The sequence below is a fragment of the Amblyraja radiata genome, chromosome 37, assembly GCF_010909765.2.
Source record: "Amblyraja radiata isolate CabotCenter1 chromosome 37, sAmbRad1.1.pri, whole genome shotgun sequence".
In the NCBI taxonomy this organism is placed as follows: Eukaryota; Metazoa; Chordata; class Chondrichthyes; order Rajiformes; family Rajidae; genus Amblyraja; species Amblyraja radiata.
The window spans coordinates 12,810,054-12,828,912 of NC_045992.1; the positions used below are offsets into that span (position 1 = coordinate 12,810,054).

General features: G+C 38.0%; 1 protein-coding gene across 1 annotated transcript in view; it reads left to right on the top strand.

Annotated features, from left to right (window-relative positions):
- antxrl (ANTXR like) overlaps positions 1-18,859 on the top strand; it is a 63,082-nt gene that overhangs the window by 39,226 nt on the left and 4,997 nt on the right. The window contains exons 12-17 of the mRNA XM_033012919.1: positions 669-747; positions 2,429-2,524; positions 4,879-4,917; positions 6,341-6,436; positions 8,358-8,525; positions 9,196-9,276. Coding sequence (XP_032868810.1) covers positions 669-747; positions 2,429-2,524; positions 4,879-4,917; positions 6,341-6,436; positions 8,358-8,525; positions 9,196-9,276 — 559 coding nt within the window. The remainder of the gene's footprint in view (positions 1-668; positions 748-2,428; positions 2,525-4,878; positions 4,918-6,340; positions 6,437-8,357; positions 8,526-9,195; positions 9,277-18,859) is intronic.

Sequence of the window (18,859 nt, forward strand, 5' to 3'; positions counted from 1 at the left end):
CTGCAGCAGTGGAAAGGCATTGTTTCCATACCACCCATTGCTGCCCAGTCAGCATGCTGAAAATAGTTTCTTACTTACTATAACAACTTAACACATTCAGCCCATTAGTTACTGAGTTAATTTGAGAGATATATTGATGAATTGGAAATGAAAAGTAAGACAATATGAAATATACCTCAAAAAAAGATGGTTGACAAACAACAAAGAAGACAATTATAAAATTAATCTCAAGATTTTGAAATGTTAACAGAATAGACAGGCAGATGGTCACAAAGCAATCCTCATCAGTCCCATGCCCCCTTTAAACATTTCCCTGCAGCTCATTCTTATTCATATGCCATCAATTATTTTATGATTCTTTTTGTCACCTGCCTAAACTAAGGGATAACTTACTGTGGCCAATTAACCTACTGACAGATATTTTTGGTCGTGGAAAGAAACTGGGGCACAAGGCAGAAACCTACGAGGTTTTGAAGAACATGGAAAATCTCGGTACACAGAACCTCATTCCCACCAGATGTAATGTTATAGAAATTCCATTGCAAAACTTCCACTTTACTGTACTGTTTATATGCTGCATTTGATAGAACAATGTTCAGTACAAATTGAATTGAATTTCTACCTGTTGAATTGAAAGATTGAAATCATTATTGACGTTTTTCTTTTAGGGTGGTTTACCTGCAAGTGAGCATGAACCAGGGATTAACATTCATCTCGAGTTCTGTCAGCATCACCAGTACACATTGTGTAAGTATGCATTAGGTCGTGTAAGTGAAAAGAAAATTATTTCCACACTGTATCACTCTGACTCTATGACACTCGTAATGAGTGTGAATCAGATGTTCCTGATGTGGTCTTCTTTACATCAGCAATACATCCTCCTGCACCTATTTTCTACCTCCTGCACCTATTTTCTATGTTTCTATCACTGGATGGATTTAAGAGAGAGTTAGATAGAGCTCTAGGGGCTAGTGGAGTCAAGGGATATGGGGAGAAGGCAGGCATGGGTTGTTGATATGGGACGATCAGCCATGATCACAATGAATGGCAGTGCTGGCTCGAAGGGCCGAATGGCCTCCTCCTGCACCTATTTTCTAATCTAAAGAATTGACTATGTAACCATTTCACCAAACTCAGTCCATCAAGGCCTGCTAGATCTCCCGGTTGCTAATCATTGTAACTCCCATTCTCACTCCCACACTGACTACTATCCTGGGCTCCTGCCATTACCAGAGTGAAGCCACAAGCAACCTGGAGAAACAGATATTCCACTTGAGTACCTTACAACCTAATGGTATAGACATTGAATTCTCCAATTTCAGGTAGCTAATCTACTAACACAGCTGACCTGCTAAATGAACAAAAGCAGATTACTGGGACATAAAGGTGAAGAGTATAGTTAGAAATTGTTACAATGCACAATGAAATAATTTGAAAGGGGTAAGATTTGAAAATTATTTCTGGGAAGCATGGAGTCCATAAGATCTTGGCATTTTCAGGGTGCCCAAGAATGTGTGCAAGCCATTTTGGATAAAAATTGTAGTTTGTGACAGATTTAAAATTAATGTCTGGGGAAATAATGCGTCAAAAAAATGGTATGAATAATTATTTTTCATGGCAATGCTCATGTTATAATTTATTCTTCTAATAAGATCATTGTTGATAGCTCTTGCATTCCCCATAAAAATATTAACAGAAGGTAAATGAATATTGATAATGGTAGAATAAAGAAAAACGAATGAGTCACAATGAAATATAATTGGTGATGTCCCTCTGCTTTCTGTTACTGCCCAATATTAAACTAATTTTAATAAAAAAACAAAAAATGTAAGGGATACTTAGCAGGTACACAAGCATCTGTTCAGATAAAAACAATTAACATTTCATATCTAATTAATGGAAAATTGATCTGAAAAGTTAACTATTGTAGTCAGTGCATATACTGACTAATCTGTGAAATATTGCTGGTATTTTCTGGTTTTTGTTTTTCTGGATTTTTTTCTAAATTTCAGGTTTCTAGCATCTCAGGAACTTTGCTCTTTGTTTAAAAACTATATTACTTATCTCTTCTGTCATTTGTTTAAAGTGAGGTATTTTTCTCAATCTTATTTCTGCCTTTGTTTTCTTTCATCTTTTTAGCTCGAAGACATCCTTGCTCACCTTACAAAACTATTTGCACTTCTCTGAGGCATCTTCAACTATTTTCTCTCATTATCTTCCTTTTATAGAGTAAGTTTCTTTATCTCTTCCTGGCCCCATGGAGCAATTCCCTATTGCTATATTTTCACCGTTTATTCTGAACACCAAGCATCTCTAAGTCCTGCAAATAATTTCACCATGTTGTATAAGTTTTGTTACATTGTAATTAATAGTATATTTTACTTCATTACATCTCAAGTTTAAAAAAATCCTTTATTTTCATTTTCAGTCTGATGGAACAATTCTTCTAATTGCACTATTGGTTTTGTTCCTTCTGTTGGCATTGATCCTGCTGTGGTGGTTTTGGCCATTATGCTGCACTGTGGTAAGCTCCCAATCAGTTCTTAAATCCTTAAGTAATACTGTTAATGACATTTGACAATTATTGCAGATTATTCAGAAAATTGGAAATTTATCCCATATTGATGTTTTGATTTTTAAATATTATGTTTCTTCCATAAATATTGCATTGACAAGGCATTCGACAAGGTTCTGCGTGGTAGGCTGCTCTGGAAGATTAGATCCCATGGGATCCAAGGAGAGATACCTCAATGGATAAAAAATTGGCTTCATGGAAGGAAGCAGAGAGGGATGGGGGCAGGTTGCTTTTCACACTAGATGCCTGTGACTAGTGGTGTGCTTCAGTGTTCGGTGCTGGGCCCAATGCTGTTTTTCATCTATATTAATAATTTGGATGAGAATGTACATGGCATGATTAGCAAGTTTGCAGATGACACAAAAGTGGGTAGTATTGTAGATAGTGAAGATGGTTCTTGATGGGCTGGGCAGTTAAGCTGAGGAGAAGTTGAAGGAATGTGAGGTGTTGCATTTTGGGAAGACTAACATGGCCAAGATCTACACAGTGAATGGTATGGCTCTGGGAGTGTTGTAGAGCAGAGGGGTCTAGGAGTGCAGGTATATAGTTTGTTGAAAGTGGCATCACAGGTATAACCATATAACCATATAACAATTACAGCACGGAAACAGGCCATCTCGACCCCTCTAGTCCGTGCCGAACAAATAGTCTCCCCTAGTCCCATATACCTGCGCTCAGACCATAACCCTCCATTCCTTTCCCATCCATATAACTATCCAATTTATTTTTAAGTAGGTAGGGTGGTCAATAAGGTTTTTGGCACATTGGCCTTCATCAGCCAGAGTATTGAGTATGGAAGTTGGGAGGTCATGTTGCAGTTATGTAAGATGTTGGTGAGGCCACATTTAGAGTATTGTGTTCAGTTCTGGGCACCATGTTATAGGAAAGATGTTGTCAAGCTGGAAAGGTGCAGAGAATATTTACAAGGGCTTGAGGGCCTAAACTATCAGGAGAGATTGTGCAGGCTAGGACTCTATTCCTTGGAGTGCAGGAGGATGAGGAGTGATCTTAGAGGTGTACAAAATCATGAGAGGAATAGATCAGGTAGATGCACAGTCTCTTGCCTAGAGTGCGGGAATCGAGAACCAGAGGACTTGGGTTTAAGGTGAGGGGAGAACGATTTAATAGGAACCTGAGGGGTAACTTTTGCACACAAAGGGTGGTGGGTGTATGGAACAAGCTGCCGGCGGAAGTAGTTGAGGCAGGTACTATTGCAACTCTTAAGAAATATTTAGACAGGTGCATGGATAGGACAGGTTTAGAGCGATATGGGTCAAACACAGGCAGGTCGGACTAATGTAGATGGGACATGTTGGTCGGTTTGGGCAAGTTGGGCCAAAGGACCTTTATGCTATATAACTCTATGACTATCAATTTTGATATTATTAGAACATTAGTTAGTGACTCCATGGGATATTTAATCCCCACCACACTAATATTAGAAATGCCATTTAAAGATAGATGTCAGCTCATGCTGGATATTCACCCTTGGCACGGCTAGGGAAATTGATCCATACTGAGGCACACTCTGCCCTTTCTTAGTACAGAAACAAGGAACAGCAGATGCTGGTTTACAAAAGAAGACACAAAATGCTGCAGTAACTCAGTGGGTTATGCAACGTTTCTGGAGAACATGCATAGGTGATGTTTTGGGTTTGGACCCTTTTGCAGACTTCTGAAGGGCCTGACCCACTGAGTTACTGCCGCATCTTGTGTCTTCTATACACTTTCTTTTTTGGTTCTCCTCAGAGTAATGATAATCACCACGGAGAAACAATTCACCACATCTCATTAGTAACCATTCCAAAATACAGCCTGGAAGTTAAATGCATAATATCGCATATAACAGAGCGGTAGGCATTGTACTCTCCCTCCTTATAGAAGTGACTTTTGGTGGCGATTGCAATACACTGCTGCCACTGTAAATCAAATTATTGTGCCAGTCGCAGTGGGCATCCAGATAGTGGAACCCACAAGTTGAAACCCATTCTGTTAATTATCTAATAATGGCACAATACTATGTGTGATTCAACTGAACAGATTTGCTTTCCCATGCCCATACGTCTTGTATAGTTAAAATAATGAGAAAACTGTTTCAGTATTATTTTTGATGAAGCACATTTGACATTATAATTTGAAAACGCTTGCCATTTGAAAAGAGAGGTAGGTATGTTTCATCTGTACAGGAATACAATGTTACATGACAGAAACGTTTTCAAACAAAATAATTGCTATTCAGCTTTACAAATGTACTACATTAAGAATGGTATTTTGTTTCGTAAATAGTCTTTCTTTCTAAATAGGTGATTAAAGAGCCACGACCTCCACCAATCTATGAAGATGTAAGTTACATAATCTCCAGTTCGTTTATTTGATAATTTGTTTAACACCAGTCATTCTACGGCATCACTTCCTGGTTCGGGAGCTGCAGGCGTACGAACGGCACCAACTAGACAGGATTGTGATGACCGCCAGCAGGATTATTGGTGCTCCACTCCCTTTCCTGCTGGACATATACAGGAAGAGATGTATCAGCAGAGCCATCTCCATCATCAAAGACCCCTACCACCCATCGCATCACATATTCTCCATCCTGCCATCTGGGAAGAGGTACAGGAGCATTAGCTGCAAAACCAGCAGGATGCTCCTCAGCTTCTTCCCGCAGGCTATAAGACTGATAAACGGACTTTGCCCCCTGCCAAAGTATCGCGCACTAACCACCAACCTGGACACACTGCAGCAGAGCCACTGTCGTGCCGCTGCCGATCAGAACGCCTGTTGATGTTTAGTAGAGAGTAGAGTGTTTAATTTGTTCATGATATATGTATTTTTATTTCTATTTATTTTTTACTGCACACTGAATGGACACTGGTTGAGCAACGTTTTTTTGTTTCCTCTGGGTATGTGAGTACTCAGGAAAATGACAATAAAGATATACTATACTATACTATACTATTCTAATGCTATATTTTATGGAACTTTTATTTTTACTGACAACTGGTGATACCTGAATTTATATGTATACATTCCATTCTGAGCACTCTACTACACAAGGATACTTTTGACATAAGAAGTACACATATACTTTTTGCCAACATAATAACTACTGTTGGTCTTCAATTTGGTCAGTAATATATAATTAAATCCCTAAAGTACAACAAACTAGCGTGCCTTAGTTTCAGGAAAGCTGGGACAGTAAAGGTTCAAGTAAAAGTTTAAAAAATAGCATCTTCTTGTGCTAACTGGATTATTAAAAGACACGGGTCAAAGATTTTAACTCTGAATTTGCAAAAGATCTTTGTCACTATGCTGCTGAAGTGTACCTCTGTGTGTCATTCCAAAGCTTTTGGACTGAAGAGCAAAAACCCTCACAGTTACAGGGGGGGTCTGTGTTTCAGCGTTGATTTCATTGAGATACAGTAGACAGAAGTATAATATAGCATTTGTCCCCATATAATGACTCTTGGCACGATTTATCAGAATTTGTTGCCCTGTATTTGGATGTGAATAGAACATGAATCAATGCGATGCTAAATGCCAAGTATTAGCTTTTTTCCTGAATTATAAAGTTCCAAACAGAACAGAGGATTTCTTTGTTTTACTTCGGTATGAGGATGTACTTAGTTTATAGCTAAGGCTAATGGCAACTTAGATTTAAAATCGAAGAACACTCGCTGTTTGATATTTACTTAAATTAATTCAGTGTTTGGCAGAACATCCAATGATATTTTCCACCATCTGGCAACTGTCTTTTGTTATCTGCAGGACTCTGATGATGAAGCAATGGCAAGGAAAAAATGGCCAACCGTTGATGCATCATACTATGGAGGAAGAGGAGTTGGTGGCATTAAAAGAATGGAGGTTCTTACCTTGCTTCTTACTGTTAAGAAGTTTAAAACATTAACACAATATTACTATTGGAAAGATAACAAATAGTTCATAACAAAATGTTCTTACTTGTGCTCTAAGTACATCCATAATGTATTTGTTGCCTTATTGTGCGACTTGTAAATTGGGCCGTGATGCCTTCTTCAGGACACATCAAACCCTGAGATGTTCCCATACTATTTTGTACTTTGGCACAGTCAAGCATAATGTGGGAATGATGATGGACAAGGTTGTTGGCCTTTACATTTATAAGAATTAAAACATCCCAATGAGAAAACAGACCATGCGACCTCTCGCCCTCTGATCTCCTATGCTAAAGGGCCTGTCCCACTTTTACGACCTAATTCACGAGCTCTGCCCAGTTTGCCCTTGACTTGTACTCACAGCATGGTCGTCACTAGGTCATAGGTAGGCCGTGATGCTAGTCGTAGGTACTCGTAGGCATCAAGTAGGTCGGGGCGTTTTTATAGCCTGATGAAAAATGTCCACGAGTAAAAAAGGTCGTGAATTAGGTTGTGAAAGTGGGACAGGCCCTTTAAGGAATATTGGTGGTTAGAAGGATTTTGCATTTGATCAACTGGTGGGGTCGGTCTGTGATCAGTGCTGGTGGTGGCGATATATGCAATGGCACTGGATATTGCCTGGTAAAGATTGGGAGAGATGTCATCTGAATGTGAGATCAGGAGCCCTAAGAATACCATTGACCTGTTTGACTCCACACCAGCATATTTTGTACTGATCGGTTCCCTGAAAAACCCCCGTCAAAGCAAGTCCCAACTCTAGTTAACATAACCCTTGGTTTCTTTAAATGCAGATAAGAATTTTATAAAAGTGATCCCAAAAAGTGCATTGCACGTCATTTCAGTGAATGCTTTTAACTCAAAAACCTCTGCACATATGCATGTCGGAGAAACAGAGGATCAAGGCAGAATTAGGGGAATTGGTACATCAACATGCAGAATATAAAGGCATTCAATAATCAGATTTCAAAATTCCTCTTATTATTACAATTTGGAGATGGTCCAGCTGACAGACTCCCAAATCATAGTTTTGTGAACACTCACTATCTTCACTTTTCTTTGTGTATTTTGTAGTCTGTTCATGGGTAGTATCTGCCTCTTTAATGGGGATATCAAGCAGCTCCCCAGTAGCGTAAGACTGCATCTGATCAGATTCAATCTGCTCCCATAAAGCAGACCTCCAACTGATCAAGCTGAACACTGAGAAGCAGGAGGATATCATGTAGCCTCCATCTCCACAGCATTTGAACGCAAGAGGCACTGTGTGATGGGATTGCCCTTGCAAAGATGTATACATAAACCCCAAAGTGGTAATTGTGGTTGCATGACCCCAAACAACCTCCGATCGATTTATTCAGGTTCCTTGTCATCTCCTGCATTCAGTCAGTGGTCATTCTAACCACCTCATTATGCAAACACTTTGGCCTGGTGATTAATGCCTCTTAATTATTGTTCTCACCTGAGTCCTTGAGGGTGATACCGATGCCTCACCTTTGGTGAACCCTCACATTAAGTTGGTGACCCTGTTCAAATGAATGAGCTCATATTGCATATGACAGCCATGGTGGATGAAAATAAGAAGGGACAAAGTTCGTGGGAGCCCATCAGTGCTCTGTCCCTGGTGGTGTCTGTGCTGTCTAGCAGTGGGTTCGGAGGTCCAGGATTTGGCTTCAACTTATTTCTGACATACTTTTCAAAACACAAGCATAGAAGTTGGGAGTAAGCTGATCTATCTATGCCAATTCTTGAGGAGACCGTCATTCTCTCATTTTTCTTTCCTGGGATATTTCTCTCTTGAATGATTTTATAATTTGTGTACCTTATAATTTTATTATTTCTTTCTTACATCAACATTTGTTTTTTTTTATGGTCAGGTGCGCTGGGGGGGTAAGGGCTCGACAGAAGAAGGTGCAAAATTAGAAAAACCAAAAAATGCAGTCATCAAAATGCCAGATCAAGAGTTCGAAATGTTGGATTCGCGGCATTATAAATCCCGGTCTTTTAAACCACCACAACAGAGGAAATGGTACACACCAGTCAAGGTATTTATTTCAATAGAATGCATCAGGGTTAATAGGGACATCATGCTGACAATTAACGTCTGCCCATTGATCAGAAAAGATGTTATCAACAGTTATGTCTCTGAGAATCTAATAAAGTAATAAGCTGGTAAAACACTATAGATGCTATATATTAAGGTATGATCAATCATTCTTAATTAATTTAATGTTTTAATATCAGAATTTTCATATTGGTCTGGTTCTTTCCAATCTGCATAACTTTGAAAGTAGCTGACATGCAACAAAAATAATGAATAATTTTCTGCATTTTGAAGTATATATTTTCAAATCTTTCAATTCATTTCTGTACTTAATTTCCATTTAATTTGTTTTGGACCCATTATGGCATATATCTCTTATACTGACCATGAAACATATGAACTGCCAGTAAGAAGGCACAACCAGATAGTGCCAAATTGATCAGTGTTGTATAAGATTAATATGGACTACCTTTAAGTTGATAGGATTTTGTACATTTTGGGTCCAACTTTAAGAATGGGCAACCTGTTACTGTTTTTTGCCAGCTTTGAAAATCACAACGTCCTTCTCCTCTTACCCCACCCATCCCCCATTGTCTCTAAAGGGATAGAAAAAGAGCTTGTTGATAAACAATGGAAAATCCCATCAACTAACATTGTGATCATTTATCCAGGGAAAATTGGATGCCCTGTTGGCTCTCTTTCGCAAAGGATATGATCAGGTATCTCTAATGAGGCCGCAGTCTGGAGACAAGGTAAGATCAGCTGTAAAAATTCCTAAAGTACCATTACTGTGAGAATTCTGAGTTAATTCTCATATGGACAAACATACATATGAATTTTTGTATACTACACCCCAATACTGTAGAAACATGTATTTGCACTTTGCTTTCTGAACATTGTGTCAACCACATTATGTTTCTTCAACCCATTTAAAATTACTTGCTGGCATTGGCAATTTTTAAATGGTAAATTATCTTAAAAAGTAGCAGATGGTGTCCCACAAATACATCAAAGCTTTATCGGGATCCTTGCTGTGCATACTAACTGCGCAACTACTTAATATTGCATGTCGAGACATTATCTACCTAAACACTGTAATACCATTTAGTTTCCGAACTTAAGAAAAGGTCATATAGAAACTTGCAAGTTACTTTTTAGGCTACAAACACTCTTAGCCTTCAAACTTTGCTGATGAAATACGAGCATTTTCTATGTAGTGGTTTCAATGAATGTACTGATTTTGCTATCGCCATTTGCAGTCCATTGTATTTGCTATATATAATACAATTATCTATCAGTACTGGTGGCCATGAAGCTCCCACATAATGAAAAGGAAATTTGTCATCCTTACCTGATCTGGCCTTCGTGTAATACCAGATCCAGAGAGATGTGATGTATTCTTAATTGCCTTCCAAAATATTCAAAGAAGTCATTCAATTTAATCTCAGGTCCAAGCCTTTTTTCTGTTGCGAATCAATATGTACAATAACTGCTAATTTATATTGCATCTTTATCATCGTAAAAGGATTCTGATAATTATGAAATCAAACAAGATTTAACAAGAAGGAATTGCACATGCTGGATGTGAAGATAGACACAAACTGCTGGAGTAACTCAGCAGGACAGGCAGCATCTCTGGAGAGAAGGAATGGGTGATATTCCAGTCTGAAGAAGGGTCTCGACCCGAAACATCACCCATTCCTTCTCTCCAGAGATGCTGCCTGTCCCGCTGAGTTACGCCAGCATTTTGTGTCTGTCTAAAACTTAACACCAATCGACATAAGGAAATATTGGAGTAGATAAACAAATGCATTCTCACAGAGCAAAGTTTAAAAAAACATTGTATTAAAAGATAGTAGAATGGTTAGGATTTGTAGAGATGAAATCCTGAAGCTTAAGACTGTGGCATCTGAGAGAATTGTCTCCTTGGTGTAGTGAACCAATATATTTTGATGACACTGCAAATAAGCATCAGTATTCCAGAGAATTGTAAAAGAGTGATTTAAAAATCCGGCGATGTTCGAAATTCAAGCGATGTTTATCTGGGAGGCAATGTAGTTCAGATAGCACATGGGGCTTGGTAGAATTTAGAAAACAAGCAACAGAAATGGTCAGATTATCTAATGGTTGTCAAGAGTGCTAGCAATAAGCACACCGTGTGAATTCAGAGTGTTTAAGAAGGAAGTGCAAATGCTGGAAAATCGAAGGTACACAAAAATGCTGGAGAAACTCAGCGGGTGCAGCAGCATCTATGGAGTGAAGGAAATAGGCAACGTCTGAAGAAGGGTTTCGGCCCGAAACGTTGCCTATTTCCTTCGCTCCATAGATGCTGCTGCACCCGCTGAGTTTCTCCAGCATTTTTGTGTACCGTGTGAATTCAGAGGTTGGTTTGCAGTTACTATTTGTAATACAAATCCCTTTTCCTGGAATTTGAGCGACTTGTAAGGAGGAAAACTATATTCTGTACATTGCTACTAATTACACAGTCATTCTGTGTGAAAGGACATATCTCCTGGTTTCATTCAGCTGTTGCATAATGTATGGATATGCTTCTTCCTCCTGGAAATATAGCTGCATTGAGCTTTCTGAATAGGCATTACACACCAGCTGTATCCTGCAATGTACATCCTGTCTGACACACAAATTCCTGTTAATAAGCCCACTTCTTTCTCATGCCAGCCCCTCACAATGAATACAATGAATATATTAGGGTTTCTGTTTGGACATAACCTAGTTAAATATTCACGAAAACAGCACTGAAGAAAAGCAGTTTAAATCAAATTAGAAAGCTCATTGATGGCAGAGAATTGTATTTATCCAAATAGAAAATAAAGCATCAAATTATCTAATAAGTAACTGTCAAGAAGCTGCAAAAAGAATATCTAGATGTACAAAAAAATATTCCTTTGCTTGATGTCCAGCTCTGAGGTTAATTATAGTCTTTGATTTTCAGGGATATAGTTGTAAACCAATATTTACAAAATGGTTACCAAAACAACCGTATGAGTTTAAAATAATACATGCTGTCAGTGATTCAAAAGAATCCTTAAGGATCAAAAGTGGACAGTTTCCTCTTATGAAATAAGTGATTCAGCAGTCATGGCATAGTAAGTCTATGATGTGGTTGTCCTTGTAGTTAGGCATGCCACTCAGTGTAAATTGAGTTAATCTTTCAACCTTTTCTCATGTAGCTTTGTCGAGTCTCTCGAGGGGAAGGAGAATAAAAATAGATAACTTCCGTTTTTCCCCCAATTCCAAACTTAAAAAATAACTAACTTTCCACCGGAACATACCAAGAATAATGTCATGTAAGCAGGATGTGTGACTGTGTCATCAGGAGCCGGCATATGGTTTCAATCATGAAGGAACGCTAACTGTGTGAAATAAAACTCTACAAAGCATTTTAAACCAGACTAACAAGACAGAAAATCATTTTTTTTAATGAAAATAGGAAATCTTAATACAGCATATTTCTAATTAATCTAACAGTAAAACCTTTGGCTTTGTTGAAATAGAATAACTTGCTTGGCATCAAGGGCAGCACAGTGGCGCAGCAGATAGACCTGCTGCCTCACAGAACCAGAGACCCAGATTCAATCCTGATCTTGGATGGTGTCTGTGTGGAGTTTGCACGTTCTCCCTGAGGCAACGTAAGTTTCTCCGGGTGCTCCACTTACCTCCCATATCCCTAGATATATGGTTTTGTTAGAGGCTAGTTGACCTGCGTAAATCACCTAGTGTGTAGGGAATGGATGAGATAGTGGGATAACATAGAACTAGTGCAAACAGGTCGGCATGCAGGGCCTATTTCCATGCTGTACTTTTCAATCAATCAATCATTCCTATTACCTCAATAATGAATTTTCTGATCACTTGCTAGCTGTCAATGTTTTTTTAAGAGTTTTTTAAATATCTCTGATTGCACATTAAAAATCTATTGATAGATATTTTTAAAATAAAATAAAATAATTTGAATATTCAAAGGAAAGGATAAAAAAAAAAAAATTTAAAACACATTAATGCTCCACGAAACAAAGAATATTAAAAATTAAAATTAAATAAAATGAGGAAACAAGTTCAAGTTCAAGTTCAAGTGAGTTTATTGTCATGTGTCCCTGATAGGACAATGAAATTCTTGCTTTGCTTAGCACACTTGAAGCCCAAGTCAATTGAGTAGAGTTACTATTCTTATGCCATTGCTTTCTGATGTAAAGCTGAGAGATGGATGTAAAGTACGTCTGAATCTACTCCTCAGCAAGCCATCAAGTGATGAGTCCAACGGTGGAACAGCAGTCAAATGTGTCAGATGTATCAGCATTAACAGTGGCATTGTCTGTGTGTGCTGGAAGGAAACTTGTCCCACGATGCTGTAACATTTAACAAAGGACATATTAAGGCTGTGCGGTAGTGTCAACATCAGCTTGGTGAATTGGTGCAGTGCATACCAAAGGGAGTAGAGGGTAGATGTGTTGATTATCCTTGAAAGGCTCGGCGTGATGAAGGAAAAAAATGGCTGTTGGGTCCATTTACAGGGATGCCAATTAAGTGCATTGTACTATCCTGGATGGTTTCATACTTCTGAAATGTTATTTGGCTCTACCCATCCAGTAAAGCGTGTCCCCTGTGATTTGAGCTTCTCAGATGAAAGGAGAATGGTGAGATGCCAATCGAAGCATCATTGAGTGCTAATTCACCATTCGGTTTTCTACTTATAATAATGAAATAAGTGAAAAGATTTTTAAATCAGCAGATGCCGAATTATAAACAAAACACTGGAAGTGCTCAACATGTAAGGCAGCATCTGTGAGGGGAAAATAGTTAATAACCCTTGATCAGAACTGGAGAAGTGAGAAAACTAATGTGTTTTAGCAGAGAGGAGGAATGAAGAGAAGAAAGAGAATCTCTGTGATTGGATGTTAGAATCATTTCTAGTTAAACTTCTATTCCGTTTTAATCATGAGACATAGAAAAATAGGTGCAGGTGTCGGCCATTCAGCCCTTCGAGCCAGCACTGACATTCAATATGATCATGGCTGATCATCCAAAGTCAGTACCCCATTCCAGCTTTTTCACGATATCACTTGTCTCTTTTCACCCTAAGAGCCAAATCTAACTCTCTCTTGAAAACATCCAGTGAATTGGCCTCCACTGCCTTCTGCGGCAGAGAATTCCACAGATTAGCAACTCACCAGACAACTGGTAGATATTCATGTAATTGTAATATATATTCATAGAATGTGCCAAATTTACTGATGAACAACAATTTAATTTAAGCAGTATATGGCCTATCTTTTTCATCCCCAATAAATGCAAAGACTTAGTTAATTTATGTTTCATTTAATTCCAAGTGCCAGCCCAGTGACACTGTTTAACATTAAAGTTAATATTACATTACATGTAAATAAGACAGTTTCAAAGGAACAATGCTCAGAAACAACAAAAAAACAATAATTTGAGGGGTTTTTTCTAATCTGTTTTCTCTCCCTCATTCATACTTTGCTTTGTTTCTGCTCAGCTGAGTTATAAGTGCCTTTTGATTTTGTGTTTGCGATTTTTTTTCTTTGAAAACTTCATTACAATTGTTCTGCTGTTCTATACCATAGTCATGGTTAAGAATTTTTTGTTCAAGAGTTTGCCTCTGGGTTTCAGGAAAAACATAAAAACAAATCCTGCGCTATCCAGATAAAATTATGTCATCGGTTATCAACAAATTAAGTTGTGATTATACAGTTCTCAATTCTCACCCATTCCTTCTCTCCAGAGATGCTGCCTGTCCCACTGAGTTACTCCAGTATTTTGTGTCTATCTTCCATTAAAACCAGGATCCTACACATCCTTTCCTACATCTATATAGCTCTCAAAGCAAATCAATTTTTAAAACATTTTTGTGGAAATAATTTCCATTTTAATCTTGACGTTTGTTAGATTAAAATTTCAGTCTGTGACATTTTGTAGCATATTCTCTGGTGGAATGTTTGACAAAAACAAGGCAAAATGACAGTATCGAAGCACATGCAGAAAATGTCATTTAGGTAAACACTGAGTATGCATTACCGTTTTAGCACTGCTGAGTGAAATGGCTTCATGTATTGTTACCAGAGGTCGCTTTCAGATGGAGCTAGTGGTAATTTACAATACAAGTTAGCATCTAGGTGGTCTAATGAAATGAATACTTCAATAGATAGACCAAAAGGGACATGAGGCCATTCACAAGATGATAATTAGGGGCTGGCATTCAAGCGTGATGTCCTCAGGAAAGGACTAAACAAATTGCCGTGATTGATTGGGTTTAAGTCAGGGTGAAGGTAACGCCTGCTGCCTTAGCACTTGGGCAGAGAAAAGGCAATTTGCTGAGCAGTAGGGCCAACAGCCAAACACAAGGATGAACATATGGGTAAGAACAGAATGGTGCAGCATGAATACTGCACAGATGTGAGTGGAGGTAAGGGAGTCATTCCATATGGTGCCTTACTGGTCTTCAGTTGGTCATGAATTGCAACAAGCTTCAGTTCAAGACAGCACAGAGATTTACTGTCAGAACTAATGATAAAAGCACGGAGAACAGAATGTTAGCAGACTGATAATCTGCTTCGTAGGGGCGACAGGCTGAGCTACTAACTGCAGACTGGGAAATGGACAGCTGTCATGGTTAGGATCATTAGTCCAGGCTCCAACAATGCATCTTTGACACCTTGGTGTAAACAAGCAATGCATACCAGACAGTAAAAGACCAATATGCCAAGGGTATTGCTTTAGAGTCATCATTATCCGTCATACCTAATTAATCTGGTTACAGAATCAGGGTGGGGGAAGGGGATAATAATTTAGTTGATTCAAATGTCAATTAAGTTGTATAGTTAAACTAAATCCAGAACAAAAGTATAAAGCATTGACTCCATCTGAAAACTATTTAGGAAAGGAACACTTTAAACAAACAGTTGTCTTTCAGAATACAAAATAAGCAGGATATATGGTGCAATGACTTTTCATAACCATAGTTTCAAAGAATAAGATAATTATGTATAATATATTCCTACTGAATTAACAGCTTGAATTATTTGGTCTTTTGTGCTATTTAGTTTATACGGTTGCTTGCAACATAGAGAGAGGTTAATTAAGTAATAGGTGTGTTTTGAACATCGAACTAAATAATTGAAACTAAATTATGCTGGAAATAATTTCCATTTGAATCATGACATGTGATAGGTTAAGATTTCTGTCTGCACTTAAAGTCCATTGAAAAATACAACATTTAAGCAAATGTTTGCAGACACCACCTATATTTTGGTTTAACCTAACATACCAAATGTGAAATTTATTGTGGTACCAGGAAAGATCTGCTAATTTGCATCTTGAATCTAAGGGTACAGTCACTAAAACGGCGTGTAGTCAGCTTGTCTTGCTGGGCATAGATTAGCCTGATATATTCCATCTCAAGCACAATGTGGCTACCACATTTAAGTTTCACAATAGGTTATTGAACCACATTACAATACATTCAGACATTGTTGAGCAACATAAGGCAGATCTCATGCTGACAAGGCATTCACTTACATGCATTGCTTTCAGCCCATCACTCACAAGGAAACTGCAATCTTGCGATTCCTAATGTGTTGTTTGTCACCCAATTATGTGCCTTTCAGGCACGTTAAGAATTGACGACTTGAGCAAAGCAAACTTTTTTTTAAGCTACTTTTTACAAAATGTTTTTTTGTTTGAATAAAGTTGTAAATGAGATTTTAAAATGTTTTTCACAGCTAGAATTATTCAAACCTAAATTAGATGGAAAAACTTAATTGTATTTCAGTCAAAGCACAAATCTTCTGATGATGGCAATAATCTGACTTAAAACAGTTTACCGTGAGGGAAAATATACTCTCAGAGACACTTGGAAAAGAATAAAAATTGTTATTAGCCATGTTGAACCACAAATCCTATTCTAGTCAGCTAGTGTGCCGGAATATTTCACAGTGCATAGGCATGATACAACTTGTTTTAGTGCAGCAGCAGCAAAACTGTTGATAGTGTTTGAAGCAGAAAGGCATTCCTCTTTCCCATTTGCAAAGACCTAAGAGTGTGCCGAACAAAGAAGGGAATCTTTTCTGTCACAATATGGCTCGTGGCCTTTAAACTCTCCATCTGTTTGTCTGACAAGTAATCATAGTGTGTGGCAGAAACTGGCAGCACTTTGACGGCCCTTCTCACTATAAGTGAAGTGAGAGTAATTTGAACAGATTCATAGTTTCTTATTTGATTGTATACCAGTGACGAGTTAGCCATGATTTTTTTTACTACGCAGTATTTTTGTGTTTGATTAACATGGCATGAAATGAGCACAGACACTTTAGAATGTGGCTATATTCTTGAATCAGCGGATGGCCCAAAGGAACATTTAACCTGCTACGGTTGTTTTTAACAGTGATTTTAATTAATACATAAACAATGTGAGGTTCAATTATTGAAATTAAACTCTTGCTGAGTGACTCTCTGTTCCATATGTAGCCAAACACAAGTATTTATATGGTTGCATTTCCATTCAGATTGGAACTGGCCAAGCATGACCATGTTCTAGTCAGCTTCATTTGGCAATGTGTACTTCCTCAGATGTTTTGTTTGTGTCATAATCTTTCAACAAAACTGTGGTTGCAGTTAATAATGTTGATGCACGATCCATGCTCCCATATCAAAAAAAACATATACATTATAATAACCCGTCCCTGACCAAACATCCATGTTTGTTCTTACAGACATAATGCAAAAGCATTTCATTCATTACAGTTCCTACAATTAAACCACTACGCAACCTAATATAGGAAAAAAGATATAAGTGCTGCACAGAAAAGGTTTGGATTTGCACACCAGGTCAGTCAGCTTCTACAGAAGGATAAAAAAGTATGCTCTTAAGTAAATAACCGAAAAAGTGCGGCACGATGGTGCAGCGGTAGAGTTGCTACCTCATAGCTCCGGAGACCCGGGTTTGATCATGACTACGGGTGCTGTCTGTGCGGAGTTTGTACGTTCTCCCTGTGACCGTGTGGATTTTCTCTGAGATCTTCAGTTTCCTCCCACATTACAAAGACGTACAGGTTTGTAAGTTAATTGGCTTGGTATAAATGTGAATTTTCCCCAGTGTGTGTAGGATGGTGTTAATGTGCGGTAATTGCTGGTCGGTGCGGACTCGGTGGGCAGAAGGGCCTGTTTCCGCCTTTATCTCTAAACTCTAAACACTAAACCTTTTTTTCCTTTTGCACAAAGGCTCACAATTCTGTTTTCAACATTTTCTTTTGTTAATTTCAAATCATCTTATTGTAAGAAATGATTAATATCAGCTGATAATTCCAAATTCCCCACCATGTGCATTTTAAAAAATTGACAGCATCTTGCATCCTTGTTTCTGCAAGTCGCAATGTAATAATTTCCTGGCAATTCAAGACCAGGACAAAGAGCAAATCACTATTAAGTTGGCATGATGTTAACCGTGGCCAAGTTATTTAACAAGCTGAATAGTTCTAAGCTCTAGTTAATGATCAGGCGGCTACAGATGGAATGTGTTTAATTTTGAAGAATGCTCTATGATGCCAATCACTTTATTTATGTAGAATATGTATAAACAAGGACTCTGAAGAGTTGAATTAGATCTTTAAAAGAGATTGTGATTATTTTTCTTTGCTAGATTTCTGTTGCAGTGTTAAATCAACTTTTTTGACATGTTTTTGTCTCCTACGGTTCCGATTGTACTAGTCTTTTAGTGCTTGCTGTGTACTAATGATGTCGATTGATTGGCCTCATACTCTCTAACTATCTGGGGATTGTTGATGAAGGACAAAATAACAGAAATATAGATATTTGATTAGTTCAGGTGTCGGGTGTTATGGGAAGAAGGCAGGAGAATGGGGTTAGGAGGGAGAGATAGATCAACCATGATTGAATGGCAGAGTAGACTTGATGGGCCAAATGGCCTAATTCTGCTCCTATCACTTGTGACCTTATGAACAGAAGTGAGTTCATATTGTGTCACTATTCTGAGAGCTCTGTTTCTAGAATAAAGGATTCCATACACACAAGAGATTTCCTGAATACATATCAATATCAAATATTCATTTAATAACATATCCACTGAACAACATGTAGATTAAAACATACTTTTTTTTGTAAAATTCAACAAACCTCATATTGTAAAAGAAATCTGGAGTTTTAATTTTTTTTTCTCATACTAGATGCATCCTGACCTGTAGAATGTTTCTGATTTAATTTGTAACTCATACTGTGGTTGCACTCTGTCAACTAATATAATTTTCATTATGCACTTTAATTCAAATGAGCACATAAGTGGAA